The sequence below is a fragment of the Pangasianodon hypophthalmus genome, chromosome 2 (assembly GCF_027358585.1).
Source record: "Pangasianodon hypophthalmus isolate fPanHyp1 chromosome 2, fPanHyp1.pri, whole genome shotgun sequence".
Lineage (NCBI taxonomy): Eukaryota > Metazoa > Chordata > Actinopteri > Siluriformes > Pangasiidae > Pangasianodon > Pangasianodon hypophthalmus.
Window position 1 is genome coordinate 13,142,195 of NC_069711.1, and position 19,386 is coordinate 13,161,580.

The 19,386-nt window shown below is 39.1% G+C and overlaps 1 protein-coding gene across 1 annotated transcript; it reads right to left on the minus strand.

Moving 5' to 3' along the window:
• Positions 1 to 131: 131 nt before the first annotated feature.
• On the minus strand, positions 132 to 16,955 carry rhoca (ras homolog family member Ca). Its single transcript, XM_026922711.3, has 5 exons — positions 16,801 to 16,955; positions 8,122 to 8,279; positions 3,774 to 3,894; positions 2,896 to 3,026; positions 132 to 1,825 (listed from the first exon to the last, which is right to left on the minus strand). The coding sequence occupies exons 2-5, from the start codon at positions 8,275 to 8,277 to the stop codon at positions 1,652 to 1,654; spliced, it is 582 nt and encodes a 193-aa protein (XP_026778512.1). The 5' UTR covers positions 8,278 to 8,279; positions 16,801 to 16,955; the 3' UTR covers positions 132 to 1,651.
• Between the last annotated feature and the right edge of the window lie 2,431 nt (positions 16,956 to 19,386).

Here is a 19,386-nt window from a genome sequence, read left to right on the forward strand (position 1 = left end):
TATAAATCAGTTTAGTTTAGAGTTTATTCAATATTCCAGACTTTCAGATGAAAAAGCAGATACTTTAGTAACCTGGAACTGTCTCTTGCAGGTTATGACAAATTATCAAAGAAACAAACACACAAATTAAGTGTAGATATTGTGCTCCTTTATTATGTGTGCTATATTAAATATATGGTGTCTTTTAACTACTGAGCAAGACATTGTTCTGTCTTAAGTTCTAAATTCAGAACATTACCACACATTATATCTGTGTACTTGGTTGTACATCTTGCATTCTTTAGCCACCTAGATCTAGATACTACAAATTAAGAGCCATTTCCTATTTTTACTTAATAAATGTGTTACTTTGAGTATTTCCTATACAGTACATAGAGGTTACTGAAGTAAGAGTGTAGGAAAACAAACAGCAGTGAGTACAATCTTTAGCATTGAGACAGTGCTGTGCAAGTTTGACTGATTTTTAATCACTCAGCACCTGAAAGGGGCAGTAATGTAAACTATCGATATGGGATTTTAGTAAAAGCTGTATGTGCACATCATCCTTGCAAGTGAGGAGGAAAAAAAAAAAAAAAACCCAAACCAGATGACAGTACAGAGGTTTCAGACCGATACTAATGTGACTGGCATGCAAGACTATAGGTTATAACACCACTTCTAATAATAGAACACCGCTTCCAATAATACGTTCAGTGCTTTACGTACGGTGAAAATGGCGGACTCAAAAAGCAACTGAAGGCACAGAGGTCAGTAAGAAGTGTGTAGACGTGTGTAAGGCGCACTCTTAAAACAAACAGAAAAACTGTTTATCTTATGCATATAGGTTTGGATGCTATACTGATGCTGTGAATGTTCAAAGTGTGCATAGTGAGACTCTTTAATCTAATGGTACACGTATGGCAGTCTTTGGGTTCTCCTGTTTGTTTGACTGGTTACACACTACCTCTTTGCATACTGATCTGAGTACAATAGAATACAATCTCTCAGCTACTGAAACACAGATCAGAGCAGCATCTATGGTATAGTATATATCCAGTGTAGACATGTCAGCGGCACCACGATGTGAAGTTGTGCATTTGTACCTGCCTGTCTGACTGGGTTATACCAATGTCACACGCTATAATAACACCAACCACTTAATGTTATTTAAATTTGTAGTTGACCTACATACCCATCAATTAACATTTCAGAAAAGCTCGAATAAACTCTGTAAATGACATTTGAATCCACAAAAAAATTGTCACAAAGCATCATTACATTAACGCACAATGCTTTGTTAATTAGTAATTATAACAAGTCTGTGAGCAGTTCAAATGAAAAGTGCAGATGCCACACCTAGAAATAACAGCTATGATCAGGGCAGTGTCTAAACATGTACACTTAGAGTGAAATAATACAGCATAGTTATATCTTACTCAGGTGCAAATCTCACTTTGTAACACAAGTGTTACAGGCAAATAAAACTAAATAACTGAGGCATATCTTGTGCCAGCCTATATTACTGTCAGTCTTGGTCCTTTTGATGCATATGCGATATACAGTACAGTACATAGATGCTGTTTGGTTACAAATCAGATGTTCTTTCTTGGGCTGTTGAATGCCATATATTTCTAGACATCAGCAGATGCTTCTGCAGGACTCCATAAATTTCTCACAAGATCAAGCAGCCACTCCTCTTCTTCCTCTTCCGGACCTGCAGCGCTGCCCTTGTGGCCATTTCAAACACTTCCCTCACACCCTCCTTGGTCTTAGCTGAGCACTCCAGGTAACCGAAGGCACTAATACGGTTGGCCATGTCGCGGCCTTCCTCTGGTTTAACAGGTTCCTGCAATCAGAGCAGAACAGATACAGGCGAGATATTGGAGGAGGTCTTGCTCTTTAACATTTATAGTATGTTATGCACATGGAATGATTTTGAAAGCTAATATGTTGTGGCCTGAAATACATATAAACTTAATGTACTAAGGATCTTGTTTGAGACTGACCTCAGTATTAGCTTAAACAATCACACATAACCAAAATTATGTTTGATCTTTATTGTTCTGAGGGAACTGCAGTAAATATAATTTGTTAATTCTTATAAGATCATTAGATACAGGCTGCATAGACTAGTCGACTAATACATCGGTCACTGCTGTGGGGAGCTGTCGACTCATCGGAAAAACAGCAATGGTAAGGAAAGCAGGATAAATGTACCTTGCTGGCCTGAAAATATTTCAGACTAGATGAAGTCGGTTCTACAGTAAGACTACACTGAGAAACTTTTTTTTTTTTTTTTTTTTTTTAAATTACTTTTGCTTTAATGGAACATTCTCACTTTGAGATCACTTGGTATGAAGTGTAGAGGGGAGTGCTACATTTGTTCAATCCCACTCCAGCTTGCTTGTCTTCAGTGTTAAATAAAATTAAAATAATAAAATCCTTGCTCTGTGGTATACTGAATTCTGTCATGATCAGCGCTGTGCAAAAGACTGCATTCAGTGGCTTGGGTTGCACATCACTATCCAATCCCACTCAGCTAGTTTAGAAAGGAGTACAGAGGCAGCATTTAACTGTACTAATAAAATAGTTTTTGCTATGGCAAAATGACTATTTCACTACTTTTTGAATTACTTGTACAAATTAAACTAATGTAGGCTTAATTTCGGTCTAGAGCTACAACAGAGCAGCCAAGCAGAATAAACCCTCCTGTGAAAGAAGTACATCATTCAGCAGCGTAGACGCTTACTTCATCGGCCACAGACTCCTAAGTTTGGCAGGCAGCCAGCAGTTCTAGTGCAATATGTGCTTGAAATATGATGTTCATGCCTCACAAAGTGACAGTAATACCATCACCTAAGTGTTTTTTAATGGGGCTGCTTTAAGCAATCCTGTGGACCACAAGCAGGGAGCTACCTGTTTCATCTTAGCCAGCTCTCTCCGAGTGTGCTCATCATTCCGCAGGTCCTTCTTATTCCCCACCAAAATAATGGGAACGTTGGGGCAAAAGTGTTTCACCTCTGGTGTCCACTTCTCTGGGATATTCTCTGAAGAAATTCACACACATACACAAGTTATCAGCACGAGAACAATAATTCACTCTCATTAAGATGTTAATTCAATTTCTGTCATGATCATTAATAGATATTAAATTATAATTCTACCACTATTAAAAGTCTCTCTTGTTTATCATACCAACAGGTCACATAGTTAAGGCTTCTGCAAGTTGCAGTACTTAGGACTATTACCCTTTTCTTATGCATAACAACGCAAAAATATTCCATCTTAGCAAGTGAAAATATTCAGAATATAGTCCAATATATCTATTATAACATTACAATAACCAAATATATTATTATTAATTATTATATATATAAAACTATTATGACTCGCAACAGAATTGAAACTGTTACAGATTTTTTTTGTTTCCAGAAAAGTCATCAGGGCTATGGTGACTCACTAAGGCAAGTTAGAGCTCAGACTTCCTGCTATTCACACAGTCAGAGAAAATATGACTAAGATATGTCTCAGCTCTGATAAGAGGGAGCAAATGCATATTTAGATGATCCATGAGAGCACTTGTACAATTAAGATGTTTATCTGCGCACACAGCCGGAACTGCCATGAAAAGCCTGCACATGACTCAGAAAAGTCAGCTGAGGAACTTGTACATTAACCCTAGCTGAAGTGGGAAAAATAAAACAAACTCGATGGCAGGGATTCCATATATGCCCAAAGCAGAAAAGAGGAACCTGATGACTTGTGTGTGAGACAGAATTTTATAGATAAAGTACCTAAACTGTCAGGACTGTCGATGGAGAAGCACATAAGGATGACATCTGTGTCTGGGTAGGAAAGTGGTCTCAAGCGGTCATAGTCCTCCTGACCTGCTGTGTCCCACAGTGCCAGCTCCACCTGTCAGTCAAAAGTAAAGGAGTCATGGTGAAGTCCAACAACATAGCAGAGTGAAACCTACATTGTCATCTGGATTCCTTGCATTTTTTTTAATCATAGGAGGCTTTTATAGTGGCAGCGTAGTTTGGCATACTGATAAAGACTCAAACACATACTTTGTAAGACATGGGAATGGTGTGACCTTTCTATTATGAATAGATCCTACTGAAAGCAGCTAACTGGAAATATTTCAAAGTGCTTAGCTCGCTCTGCCAAAATCTCTCTCAGACATTTTCTACTATATTATATTTTATACACACACACACACACACACACACACACACACACACACACACACACACACACACACACACACACATTACAAAGGGTGCAAGTTTTGATATGAAACTCTTAGGATCGGTTTATACTTTTACATCTGCGTGTGTGGTTGCGTACGTGTCTGCCATTACACTTGCACATAGTGAACATGTCCACTAGGGGGCAAAAAATGAAAAATAGATGAAACAAGAAAGTCAGCTATATAAGCCAAGAGCTTCCAAAGCAGTAGGAAATGAAACAAGTTGATATTCCAAAAATATTTATAGATGCTGACAGGCTGAGCTCTCGGCCCTTCTCTCGCCTTCCCCTTTCCCATTACTGCACATCAGCACTTTGTTTGCTTAGTGCTCATTATAACGCCACATCAGATTTATCCTGGGCCTGCAGTAAGAATAATCAATTGTATTGGACAGAAAAGCAGTCTTTACTGTCTATTAGTGCTGCGCATGACCATGAGACACACGATTTATATGATTTATGAAAGATGGTCAATTTTAAATTCTTAATGGTGTTTAAAAAAAAAAAAAAAAAAAAAAAAAAAAAAAGAAACTCTTCCTTAGTTTTACATCATTTAATTGTCTTAGAAAATTTAATTTAAATTTTAAATTTGCACTTTGCACAATGCACTTTGCATGTGATCTAACCATTGCTTTAGCTGAGAAAGCAGAAAAAGCATAGTTTTTAGGTATGTCCTGCATCACCATAGCAACTGGTCAAAAATCATATGGCTAAACCATAGGTAGTGGCACCTCTTGCTCTATCTAGGGCCCAGTCTCAACCTCCTGGCAGAGGCAACCAGGTTGTGGACTGGTGTGTCCTGACTACAGAGTAAACAGCAGAGTCCATGATGCCATCAGTGTTCAAAAGAGCACCTGAACCAGCAGTCACAAAACAGTCCCAAAAAAATCAATGACCACAACAAACAATACCAAATGTAGTTCTAATGACATTGCATCTAACAAGACTGCATTTTGAGATGTACTTAGGAAGCTTGTGATGATTACAAAAACATTATGAAAGTGACTAGAGTTTAACAGTTCATTCTCAAACCTGACAGCTGAAAGAATTAAATCAACTAAACGGTCATTTGAAAACAGATCTTTGGGCTTTTTCCCCCCTTCAAAATTCTCATGTGTGGAGGTACAGTGTGGCCATGAGTCCAATCCATGGAAAATTTCCAGCTGTTCCAGAGATATGAAACTTTTTATAGCCCTAATTGTGCTTAATGGTATATTAACCACTTATCTATTTTAATATCCATCTTGAATTTTGCATGTAAAAACTCTGCTGAATGTTCTTTTTTCCTATGGTAATTGATGACAAATGGACTTTACATTTGTGCAATCTTATATTTTAACCCCACGGAAACAGGACATGGTTAAAGGCAAGGGTACTCTACGTCAATCGCGAATGACCGGTCGACCGCAAGACAACTACTGGTCGATCTTCTTAACAGGTGCGTGAGTGTGGAGGAAGATTCGGGAGACAGGTGGAATTTTTGCTGAGCTCCGGGATTGCATTTATTGAGTCCACACTTTTCAGCGCACTTTCAAATACTCAACAAACCCAAAACAACAACAGAAACGGGTCTGTCCCAGACTCGTCAAGTTCAAATTCACGCTTCGCGGTGTGTGTGCGCGAGTGCATTCCTCACTACCTATACCTCACCAACTATATCGCACTCTCTCCCTCTGGTTACGGCCGTTACTGAACGCACAAAGAGACACAAATAAGTAGACTGGCGGTAAAAAGACACAGGTGAGAATCATCACGCATTACCTGCCGGTTCGACCCGCCTCCTTTCCATCCACCACTGACGCTTGACCACGTCCCCGCTGCTATATATTAGTTTTGCGATTTCTTTGAATGGAAATTGATTGATTGATCGATCGATTGGTGGTTGCTGTTCTTTCGGCTGCTCCCGTTAGGGGTCGCCACAGCGGATCATTGGTCCGCATGTTTGATTTGGCACAGGTTTTATGCCGGAAGCCCTTCCTGACGCAATCCTCCCATTTTATCCGGGCTTGGAACCTGTATTGAGAGTACACTCCCAATGTTCCCTGCCAAGGAATCGAACCTGGGCTGCGGTGGTGAGATTGCGGGAACCTTATGAATGAAAATTGATTGCATAACATTATTTGAATAAAAACTAATCTCTCAAAATAATTTCTCAAACTCCAAATTTAGAGTTTATGTACATATTTTACATGGTGGATCTTACCATAATAATAATAATAATAATAATATGAAAAAGTAGATCTCTTGTCATAGAAGTGTGAGCATCCCTGGTTAAAGGCAGCAATAGGGAAAATAGATTTTTCAAGAATGGATGACTAGAAGAATCAAACTGCTCCCTTATGGCTAAAAGCTTAGTAGGAGCACTGATAGACTTTGCAAAGCTGAGTCATCCTTTGGGAGGAAAATACTGGGACTGATATAGGAGCTTCAACCATCCATGTCCTAGTCCTGTTCTTGAGATGGACAACAGTAAACCTTCACAGACCATGGATGAGCTTTTCTGAGGACATTGTGCATGCAAGCAGATACTGTAAGCAGGTTATTGAAACACACAGATATAGGATGCCTCTTTTTCCCCTATGTGCACAAGCGTCAGCAACAAACGTTAAAAAAAGATAGAGACAGGAAAAAGGAGCTATTTTTAGAGAATGGAGACAGAGAGTGGAGGAAGAGTATAGAATGCTTCCTTTTGGCCAGAGGGATTTAGGCTGAGCTCAGAGTTTGCTGGGGTTAGAGAAGGTTCTAAATCTCATGCAAGCTTGCTCTCAAGCAGGGTAGATTCTGTGGAGCTTAGCCCCACAATGAGAAAGAAAGAGGTGAAAGGAGACTCCACAGTATGCCACGCTCCTTAATGTTCAGACAAAATCCTATACAGCAGAAACTCCCACCCCAGCACTCTCACATGCACACACAGGAAATGAATTGACCTGTTTATCAACCCATGAGTGCCACTGGGAGGGGGACTATCCAGACATCCACGTTCCCAAATCAAGCCAGGAAACAAGCAAGTACAACCATTTCCTGTTACGGCCGTTCTTTTTGCTTGGCCTTCGCACTAGCCAGTAGACTAGCATTATCAGTGTCCAGTGATGGTGGAACATGACTAATGACTAACCTTACGACTGCTGGGAATTTCACACGTTGTTCAGGATTTGCAGCTCAGGTGGTATGTGCTCTAAGCGCCTTCATATAGGGATCTCACTAAAATCACAAACTCTGCTCTTAGATTTGGAGTAAATTTGTCATAAGGTGGAAATTTCAGAATTGCAGCAATACAAATAAAATTTAAAAAAAAAAAAAAAAAAAAAAAAAAAAAAAAAAAAAAAAAGGTTTTGCATTATTTGTACGTTATTGCCTACATACCCCTCATAATAAACAGAATGTGTTCTGTGGCAATCCATGAAGTACATGAACATAAATAAAAGTCAAACATTAAGAACCCAGAATCATAATGGAAGCTCACCAACAATTAAAACACACATACCAAATATTTACTTATTCATTTCTGTTTCAATCTATAACATGACATATGTCAAATTGAATACTGACAGATATTTTAAGAGGAATAGTATTTTTTATTTGGTTGTCCAACTCTAATCTTGGGCCATGTGAGATCGCTAACAAGAATACAGTTAACTATGCATTTCAGTGACCTGATCTGACCTGACTTACCTCCCCGGATGCTAAAGTGCATGGACTACAGGAAATCAGGGCGGGGACCCCTGTGGGTGTAGCTTGTTTTTGCGTCAATTCACTGCCAAGTTTTTGAAAGACTGTGTCCAGATGTGTATTCTGGTTAGAGATCCTGGCTTGTCCTGCAGTAGCCCTAATTAATTGCCAAAACTCACCACTACACATCCTTTTAAAAATAGCAGGCTAATCCACACCAACCTGTTTGCCATCCACCTCAATGTCAGCAATGTAGTTCTCAAACACAGTGGGCACGTAGACTTCGGGGAACTGATCTTTACTGAACACTATTAGCAGACAGGTCTTTCCACATGCTCCATCTCCCACGATCACCAGCTTTTTCCTTATGGCTGCCATACCTAGAAGGGCAAGAACAACATTTTACTTGTACATATAAGCAGATTTCAATAGCTACATCCAAAAAACTGACAGTTTAAGACTTTAATTTTCCTTTCCTTGTTGTCCAGATGAAGGGCTGGAACAGATTTATACCAATATAAGACAGAAAGTTTATATCAAGCCAAAGCTGGGCAAAACATGGCAGGCCCTGCCACTTGAAACTAATGATAATTCACCAATGCCCTCATCCTTTGCTGATGAGACCAGTAATCTACACAACATGCTACACAATAAAAAATTTGAAAATTTCTGGACTTTCTACACATTGAAGCCCACAGTTGTATTTGTGTTTTTTTATGGAGCATTTTAACAACCACCTTGCCTGTGTTTGGGATTGACAGCAGCTTTTCATAAGCACTGATGTGTGTGGGAGGAAGACACGCATCCACAATAATGAGCACCATTAAAGAAACACAGCACACATACTTTTAAAAATCACCCACTCCCTACCTCTTCCTAAGATCTGAACACATGCATACATGCACAAACAAATCTTATCACTAGTCACTTGTTATATTGTGCTGAGAGCAGTAAAAACTATTTTTAAAGCTTGGTCCAAAATGGACTGCGTACAATGCCTCGTCCGCCCACAAATGCAGGTTTTGTTTCCGTCCAGCAGAAAGAGATTAAGTAATGAAAACCTGCCACTCTGCACTGGCAATAAAGAGAGTGAGGAGGCACAGGGTTGTACTATTGGTTCTCTCTGCACAGATTGCACTCCCACAGATTTAAATTTACAGCACAATTGGATTCAGTTTAAATCAATGAGTTCCATAACCTGCATTTCCTAATAAGACAAATGAAGCACAGACATCAGGATTTTGAGACTCACTAAACTGAGTTTTCTTCACACTTGACAGCTAACTGATAAAGCACAAGGTTATCAAGATGGACCATAAAGCAGAAGCTTTAAACTGAGACAGAGTATCAGTGTGCATCACATCAAAACACTAGCCAGGTATAGAGCTGAACCACTGTATGACTTTACATCCGAGTCAGAAAAACAACTTTAGTGAATACACAGTCGCATACCTAAGCAATGAGAGTCACGGACAAAGCCTCTTCTAAGGCTTTAACGCTGTTTTACCTGAACACACCCTACATGTGTTTCAAGCCAGCATTTTTTTTTTAATGGAATGTGAAAACAAACTGGCATCTCAGTTTTGATGCCTGTACACAAAAACTCACAAACCTTGTATACAGGTTGAGACCCCTGTGCTTCCAACAGCCTATAATGTACAGGCTGTACAATTTTGTTTCTGTAAATGATTACATGTTTAAAACCATGTCCAGTTGTCATATACTGGTTTCACATGACACTTTAGATGTGTGGAAATTCTGCATTTGGTTTATCACATGTCTGCTTCTGGTTTGTGAACAAGGCTAATATTTAAAAAAAAAAACAAAAAAAACAAACAAACAAACAAACAAAAAAAAAACATGCTTTTACCCTTCTAAAAATGTTTTAGTAATCCATCTTGAACTGATGTTTTATTTTTTGTTTCTTCTGCATTGCCAGATGGTATTGTAGGATTTAAGATTTTACATTATAGAGATTTGTTTCTCAAATGCATTATACAGGAAACGAAACAAACGCACAGATTTGGGAGTCCCCTGTCACTTCCCTGAATCCGTCAAATGACATTGTAACTGGAAATACATTCTACACTGTCGACACATACTGCAGACTTTCGTTCGAGTCATTCTGAATATTTCACTTGACAAAACAAACCTGTAAGAGATTCACAACCAGCCGGTTATTCTGGTTTGAAGGGAAAACACAAGGCATTTTGAAAAAGAACTCTTACTGACACATCATACTAATAGGAATAGTATTTTTGTATTGCTTTTCTGACTGCTTAATAACAAATTAAATCATAAATTCCCAGTCCAATCATGTATGGTGGAAGCCACATGTTTTCTCTAAAGTGTGCCCGGTTTCCTGAAGGGAATGTACAGGGAACGCCATGTTTTCAAAATATCAATACATTGAAATTTAATTACTTTTTAAAAAATTGCACCCATAATGGTATATGTACTGATTTATTTTTAGTTCAGTTCAATTTCATTTCTATAGCACATTAAACAACAGACATGGCCACAAAGCAGCTTTTACAGAAATCAGGATGGAGCAAGGACAACCTCCCTGAAACCACATGAGGCTCCAGTGAAACCCCGCCTCTTCTGGGTGACATAAATATAAATTGCTACAGTTGAGAGTGAAAGTAAAAGTACTAAGTGTTGAAAGAATGTACAGTATGAGCACATTGTGAAAAAGTCCTGATAGTCTTCCGGATAGTCTTCATGATTACAGCAGTGGTTCTTAGGTACAAATCTACAGTACCAAGGTGGGATTATCCACTGAAGTAAGGGTGTACTTGGGCATAAACTATTTTTGGGAAGTGCAAATATGTAGGATATCCATGTGGGACAACATGGATATTGCTTATTTCCAGCTCCAGGCAGCACACTAGAAAGCCAGTTGTATGAATTTCTCAAGATTTCCCAATACTCACTGAGAGCCTACAATCTAATGGGACTCAATTAGTGCAACTGAATAGTGAATGCATTCAGCAACACAAGCAAAGCAAACTGCATTTGTAATCGTTGTGTGCATGGATATGTTGCACATAGCTCTTGGACAAATTTATATATAACAGACATATTAACTGTAAATTGTTTCACAAGTAAAATTTGTATTTGTATTTGTTGTCTCTGCCCTCATGTTTCCCATGACCTAAACCCAGATACAATACAGCATTATGGGCTTAGTTTCCCTATAATATCACAGAAACAATAATCAGTATTACATGGTGCAGTTTTGAACTTTGAACACTCCCTTGTACCACAGAACAATGACTGTCACACTGTAAAGCTTTTGGGAAACACAGCCTTGGGATGTGGGAGGGAGACAAACTCTAATGATCTGTTCTGATTACCTCAATTCTTCAAATGAGTTATTCTTGCGCACACACACACACACACACACACACACACACACACACACACACACACACACACACACACATACATACATACATACACAGATCAACAGTATACAGCTGAGTCTAAATATCTGCATAACCTTAAGGTAATCATTTAAAATGATAAATAAATAGGTTATTTATAAGAAGTTAGGTTTTACATGTCATCCTATTTACAAGTAACAGACATGGTCAGAAAGTGCGAGAAACAATGCAATTATATTCCTGAAGGTTATTTAAATATGGACTTTCCCCCCCACTTGTTTAATCTAATCAATTTTTCAGGTCTTCTGCTGTTTGTATTAGGTTTTAAGGTATTTTCCTCTTTGATGTTTTTGTGGATGTTTCCCCATTTCTGAAGCAGGGTTTTAACCAATCTAAAGGTGTTCTTAAACACACTGACGTCATTTTATACCCCTCCCTAACTGTGTGAAAGGTCAATATTTTCTGTCATGATCGCTGTTTCCTGATCTCATTGCCTTGCCCAATTTCTTGTCTAAGAAAACGACCTGACAGTTTAGTCTGTTGAGTCTAGTTTATGAAATGTAAAGCTCAAGCTAAAAAGGTATTAGCAATTTTAAGGTATTCGACATTTGAATGGGTCACAAAAGATTTTTCAGCTTACTTTTAAAAGATACCAGCTGACTTGAACTTGGTCATATTGTAATGGATGTTTAAAGACAAAATACCTTTAAATGAACATGGACTTCTGTTTTAAAAATAAATGATAAAATAGAAGTATATAATTGAAAGAAGTTACTTCACGTGCTATACAATAGCTACAGTAACCAGGAGTAGAGAATCGCTTGAATCCACTCACTCTGGATGCTGTATGGTCACAATTGTTCCATTGTTTTTGTCCAGACTGACCCACTATCTATTTATCTCAGCTGGTCAGGGTGTGTGCATTACATCACTGGTTCCCCATCCTGGTCCTGAAGTCACCCTGCTGTGTTTATTTTGTTTTTTTCCCCTCTGCTACATTTCACCTAATCCTCCTATCTCACAATTAACAATGCCTTCCTGATTCAACACAGGACAGGGAAAACACTAACTGTTCCACTGAAGAGCACCTCTGAATAAACCAGCTCACAGCTTGGTTACAGATGCGAACCCAGGACTGCGTCCTGGCTGAGTTTGTGGATTGCTTTTCCATTGCTTCAGTCTAGCCCAGAGGTTACTGGGTGGTGACTTGATTGGCATGAGTAAAATATTAATCCAAATTCAATTTTGAAAAGAAACCAGAATATCTTATGTTGATGTTAAAATGCACAGTTGAGGGGCCACATTTCTCTCAGTAAAGTGCTGCAATTCTAAAATGTTTAGTGAAAATAAAGTAAAGCAAACATCCCCATGCACACAAACACAGTGAAGAGTGTCAATACTTTAATCCTTAGAATAAATACGAAAGTGCTCGAGTGAAAACTTTACCTGACAGTGTTTAAGACAAAGTAGTTCTGCTTTTTCTGTTGGTGAATCTCACCATCTTTCTACACTATCCACTGGGGCACTAGATACAGCACTATTATTAAAAGCAATGCCCCATGTTATATCCTATGTAGGTCACAAACAAAGTAAATAGGAAGCCATTTGGGATTTGCCCCAACTAGATGGTGGCTGGGTTTATGGGGAAGAAATGTAAGAGCCAAATAGCAATAAGAAAGCCTACCTGATCAAATCGCTGACCTCTTAATTCTGCCAGAAAAAGGTTTGAAGAGAGTGAGAAGATTTGGCAGACTCTACACTAGCCTACTAAAGTTTTTTTGTGCCAGTGGAGAAGCAATTCCAGCGCCAGGCATTAATCAGGACGTCTGTGTTGCTGTGTATGAACAGTCCACTGTGTAGGGCAGGAGCACACTGGGACCAATGAATTAGATCTTCCCGGTTTCTTTACTAGGTACTGTGCAGTATTTGATTACATCATCCCTACAAAGAGCCCAGAGACTGGCTCTCAGAGTCAGATACAAGACTCATGTAGTGGAGGAAGAGACCCTGCAATGGAGAATATGTACAGCAATGTCTACTTGCTCACAAGGATTTAATGATGACACATTGCTCAATTATAATGGCCACTCCAAATATTCTCAATATTCTTTGTATTTAATGTCTTTTTGAGGTGCAATGAATAAAAAGTTAATCATTTGACAAGAGCAGCCGGTTTTTAATTACAACTGCCTGGTAGTGCGTGACAGTGAATACAACTTATATGTAAAACATCCCAACTAACAAACAACTCTGGGTGTTATCTGGAGCAACCTACTCACTTTAGGATAACTTTCTACTTATATGCACTTTTTTGTGATGCAATTATCAATGGCCATTTGGAGTCACACTCCAGGGAAAGAAGTGAAACAGTATCTGACAACTGTACAGTAATTTCCAATTCTTTAAAAAAACAAAAAAAAAAAAAAACCACAACACAACAACAACATTCTATTAACAAATAAGTCAGTGAGTTATATCTTCAGCTCCTTTAAAACTACTAACTTCCCAATACACCGAGATCTTCTGCATAAGCCAGGGGTTTCCAAACTTTTTTCAAAGGGGCCAGATTACACCTCATCAAAATGAGCAGGTCTCTCACTCGCACACTCGCATGTGCACGCACGCACAGTTCCCTCCGAAAGAATTGGAACAGCAAGGTTAATTCTTTTGTTTTTGCTATACAGTGAGGACATTTGGGTTTGAGATCAAAATGTGAATATGAGATGATGGATCAGAATTTCAGCTTGGATTTCATGATTTTATATCCAGATGTGTTAAACAACTTAGAACATGGCACCTTTAGTGGCAAACCATCCAATTTTTAGGTGTGCAAAAGTATTGGAACAGTCTTAATGTTAAAGCAAATTACACTTAATATTTGGTTACAGAGGCTTTGCTTGCAATAACCGCATCAAGTCAGTGACCCACTGACATCACCAAACTGTTGCATTCTTCTTTTGTGATGCATTTCCAGGCTTGTGCCGCAGTTTCTTCTTGTTTGTTTTGGGGATTTTTCCCCTTCAGTTTCCTCTTCAAGAGGTGAAATGCAGCCTCAGGTGGGTTTGTGGCTCATCTCTCTATTTCTTTGCAAATTCCAGTCTGGCCTCCAGATTCTTACTGCTGATGTGTTGTTTGCATCTTGTGGTATGGCCTCTATATTTCTGCTCTCGAAGTCTTCTTTGAAAGGTGGATTGTGATAGCTTCACCCCTGCCCCATGGAGTTTGTTGGTGATGTCACTGACTGTTGTTTTTGGATTCTTCTTCACAGCTCTCAAGAAGTTTGTCATCAGCTGCTTTTGTTTTCTTTGGCAGACCTGTTCGATGTCTGGTTGTTAGAAACCACTGGTGTACTTTCTTTTTCAGTATGTTCCAAATTGTTGTATTGGCTACGCCCAGTGCTTGTGCAATGGCTCTGATCAATTTTCTCGCTTTTCTCAGTTTCAAAATGGCTTGCTTTTCTCCCAAAGGCAGCTCTCTGGTCTTCATGTTGGTTTACTGTTTTTAACAACAAATGCAGTCTTCACAGGCAAAACCCAGGGCTCGAACCAAGAGTAGACATTCAGAGCTATTAACTGCTTAAACAGTCAATCTAACAGGGCGTACCTGGGCAACAAGAAACACCCGTCACCCATGATCCAATATTTTTGAAAACTTGAAAAATGGGTGGGATCAAACAAAAGGTGTCATGTTCCAAGTTGTTTAACACATCTAGATGTATATTTCAGGAAATGAAAGCTGAAATTCTGATCTATCGTCTCATGTTCATCTTTTGATCTAAAACTCAAATGTATTCATTGTATAGCAAAAGCAAAAGTATTGGCCTTGCCATTCCCAGTACTTTCAGAGGAGACTTTATGTCTACCACAGTACACTGGAGTTGAAATTAAAACTTTCAGCTTTAATTTGAGGGTATTTCATCTAAATCGGGTGAAGACTATAGGAATTTGAGCACTTTTTTTTAATATGTGGGCCCCCCTATTTCAGGGACCAAAAGTAATTGGATAAACTAACAAAAATAAATTGTAATTTTTAATACTTGGTCATGAATCCACTTTAGGACACTAAAGTAAAGGATTAAGTACTCTTTCAAGAAGGAAGCCCTTTCGTGACAGGCTTAGTGGTTTCCAGCTCTGTTGAACTTGCCCATTCTCACTGTTAGCTTTGTGGATTTTGTCTGTGGCAGTGACTAAACATCATTCTGTAAATCAATCCCACTCATCACACATTCTGAGAGAGAAGCCGTGGGCCAGTTAACATCATGTGGCCCTGGGGCAGACTTTGGACACCCCTGGCATAAACAACACTGCCTGAAAGAGGCCAAACAGTACAGACAGTACTGCTCAAAGTGCTTTCGGTTTCTGTGGCTGTTTCGAACTTATTTCACATGCCATTTTCATCCAAGCTCAACAGGTCCTTGTGTGTTCCTAATAAGTGTCCAGTGTTCAGGAGACATATTTACTTTATTGCTTGTCTGGAAATGGCTCCAAGTTCGAGTTACATAATTATTCCAGAGTGCAGGGCGTTGAGGACAACTCCATGGAAATAAACTGTTGTTGCAACCTAGGACTTTAAAAAAAACACCGTCAGACAGGGTTGAACAACATGTGGCTGTCAGGGCAATGGTAATCAGGAGCTCTTATCAGCTTGCCTCTCTTCTAGCTCACTAGTTAGGAAGTTGACCTAGTTCCTGCTCTTCCTCATGGCTTAGGGAGCTAGCTGGCTGGAGCCGTGGCCTACTCCTCTACATCGCCAAAGCAATGCATTCACTGTTTCCACCGCCCGCCCTTGTTTCCACGGCTTGATTCACAACATATCATCATAATCATCATTCTCAAATCTTTGTTTAATTTCAGTCTTCTCGAGGACTTGTGTGACTCGACATTAAGTTAGTTAGAGGCAGTCCAAACAACGCCCTTTGACTGCGACAGCGACAGGTTACACCGCGTTCCCAATAAACAAATCCTCTCCTAACTGTCCAGTGTGTCGGGAGGACATCTACTCAAGGCGAATGTGTGGGTTTTTTTTTCCAGACTACAGCCACAGTCGACAGCAATAGCCTTGTAAATAATTAAAGTAAATTTATTAGGTTAATACCGAGCAAGCAAGTCCTTGTTTACTGCACAGGGACGAGGCTGTAACGTTCAACTCCATAACTACGGCTCCAAGCTGGGATTGTAGGTGAACTTGTTTTCTTACCTCACCCTGAAAGATTAGCAGACACTGTAAAAGACTGTTAGAATTAACAGGTGGTCTTCAGAGCAGGTTACAGAACATCACCCAACTCTTCTTCCTCTCATTATTCATCATTATCCAGGAGTAATTACAGTGAAAGGAGAATTAACGGACAGTAGGAAAGCTTTCAGATGACCAAAGCACACTTTCAGCTCAGCGCTTTGCCACACAGCTACTTCCACACATCACCACCGCAAATAAACTTATTCCCAAACAACATTCCCACATTCCATATTTCAAACCTGGTTCCTCATTCTCATAAAAGCAAAAAAAACAGTACCTTATTTCTGCCGTTTCGTGATGTTCTACTGCCCGGTTACTCCTCTTCGTGCGCAAGTTTCGCTGTAGCCGACCACTGAATATCTGGACTTTGCTCTATTGCTAAGAAACGAAGCTAACACACAATTAGCCCCGCCTACACCAGGAAAAAAAAACACATTTGGAGACAGCGGTCTTAAATCCCTATTGGCTGAGGAGGCGGGTCGTCCGTTAGGAATTTTTCAGCCCCGCCCCCTCCGCCGCTGATAATAATGACATCATTCCTTAGCGATGGCAAAGTGAAGCTTCCTGAAGTAATGAAGCTTTTCTCCTCCCAGCTGTTCCCAGCGTTTCAGCACAGTGCAGGCCGGTGGCATCTGCTGGACACACAGATGAAGTGCAGATACTAATGTACTGCATGGTGGTGGAGGCTGAAACGGGTTTTGGTGTTCTAGCTGACAAATCTGTACCAATACTACAAAAAACTTTATTATTATTATTATTATTATTATTATTATTCAATAAAAATAATCTGGTAACACTGAATAATGCTGCATAAAGAAAAAAGATGCTCTTTAGTCTAGTTTTATTATAGGTTACATCTATTTATAGTGAAACTATTGACTAAAACGCACATACACTTTCATTCATACACTTCTATTCATTTATATTGATTTATATTTAACCCAGCCCTAGCCCATACCTTATTACTTCATAAGTGAGGGCTGTACTGAACTACTGAACTGTATGACATGAGGGCTTTCTCTTTTCTGGTTCCATAACCATAAACCATCTTTATATTACTAATTCACTCAAATCGCTACTTCAGGGTTCAAATCAGTCACGTGACTGTGTGCCCGAAAGGAGGCTTCAGACGTCACTGGTCACGTGTTCACGACAGACTGACTCAAGCGCTGATACAGTGTTTCTAAGTACAGTGCTTTTTTTTCACAATCATTCCTACAACAGAGGCGAGAGAAGCACAGCTAACTAGCTAGCTTAATTGCTAAGATTTTTTTTTAAGATTTTTTTTTTTAGCACGCAATGGCAGACACTATTAATTTTTTTAGACCTGATTTTGGAAAAGTCTTCTGATGCTCTTACGTATAAGGAGACTGAGAATTAAACAGCAGGCCAGACCAACAGATAAACTAAACACACAGATGTTACTGCAGTAACTGACACACATGCTTCCCCTTTTTAAAAAAAGCAAAGCAAAACAAACACCAGTCCTAATTATTTTTTTATCTGGAGCTAGATAAGCTGATTAAACAAAAGAAAAAAACAGGAAGTGTTCATTTTCTCCAGTGAGTAGGATTAAAAACTCAGAACTAAAATGGGCCAGAGATAATGCTGTCACTGTCACTCTGTAGGCCACGGAGTCAGAGCTTGTTACAGAGCTGGACTTGGATGATTTGGTAGATGAGTTTGTGAAGAGAAAGAAAGAAGCCAGTCCTTTAAGGAAAAAATGCACCAAGGCTACCGAAATACTCATAATGGACATTTAAATAGTACTGTATGTGGGGATTGTTTTGTATATGTTGGGCTGTGAAGCAGGGCAGTGAAGCACTGGTTCATGAGTTGGTGGAAAAGGAGTCCTCGTATAGGTTCATGCCCAAGGGCTAAGGATTTACTAAACCATCCCTGTCTGTGAGCACATTTTTCAGTTTTACTCCTGGCATTATGATTTCAAAGACTGTAATCCCAGAGAAGATTTAGTGTGAGTTAGCTGTTACTTTTGCCTCCTTGATAGTTTGTAGGTAATTTTTGTAGGAGGAATGTTAAATGAACAATGAACTAAAAAGACATGATTGGCTAATGCGAGACAGCGACATTTCATCTAAAAATAATTAAACAGTAAAAATTACCCATTTGTAAATGATAATGATAAATTAATTCTGGATTCACAAAAGCAACTCAGTAACATGAATTTTATAATTCACATTGTTGTTGTTTTTTTGCATGTTCATGGGAAGCTTTGAGGTGTGACAGATAAATTCTGATAATAATAATAATAATAATAATAATAATAATAATAATAATTGCTCTAGCATTAGTTATAATCAGTCGGTGATTCTGATGCTCTTCTGATCACATTGCTTGCTGTCTCCTATTTATACAGATTTAGGGTATGAAGCTTGACTATTGCTTCTAAAAATCCATGTTTTTGCTTCTAAATATCTGAGATTTAAATGCCCACATGTACTGTATTTACTTTTCTGGCACACAATTGTCCTGCTCACTGGCAAGACGGGCCACGTATACAAAGTGATTTGGATGGAGATACCCTCAAAACTTAAAGTCTGCAATTTGAACTAATATTCATTATGTAATTTCAACTCCTGTATACTGCAGTCTGTGGTATGAGCCAATGGTGGGAGCCCTGAGGCCCTGCAACCCAAAATATGCAAAATAAAATGCATGCATTACACATCCATTATGAGCAGTTGAGTAGCTTCAGTTCTATGCAGAGGGGAGTATTGTCTTAGGTGGACAAGACTGGATTCTTTCTTGCTTTTCACCTCACAAACTCTTTGTCAAATCAAAGCTCCAACTCAATGGCCAGCAGTGACAACATGTTGAATCTTCTTTGGCCCAAATCTGATCC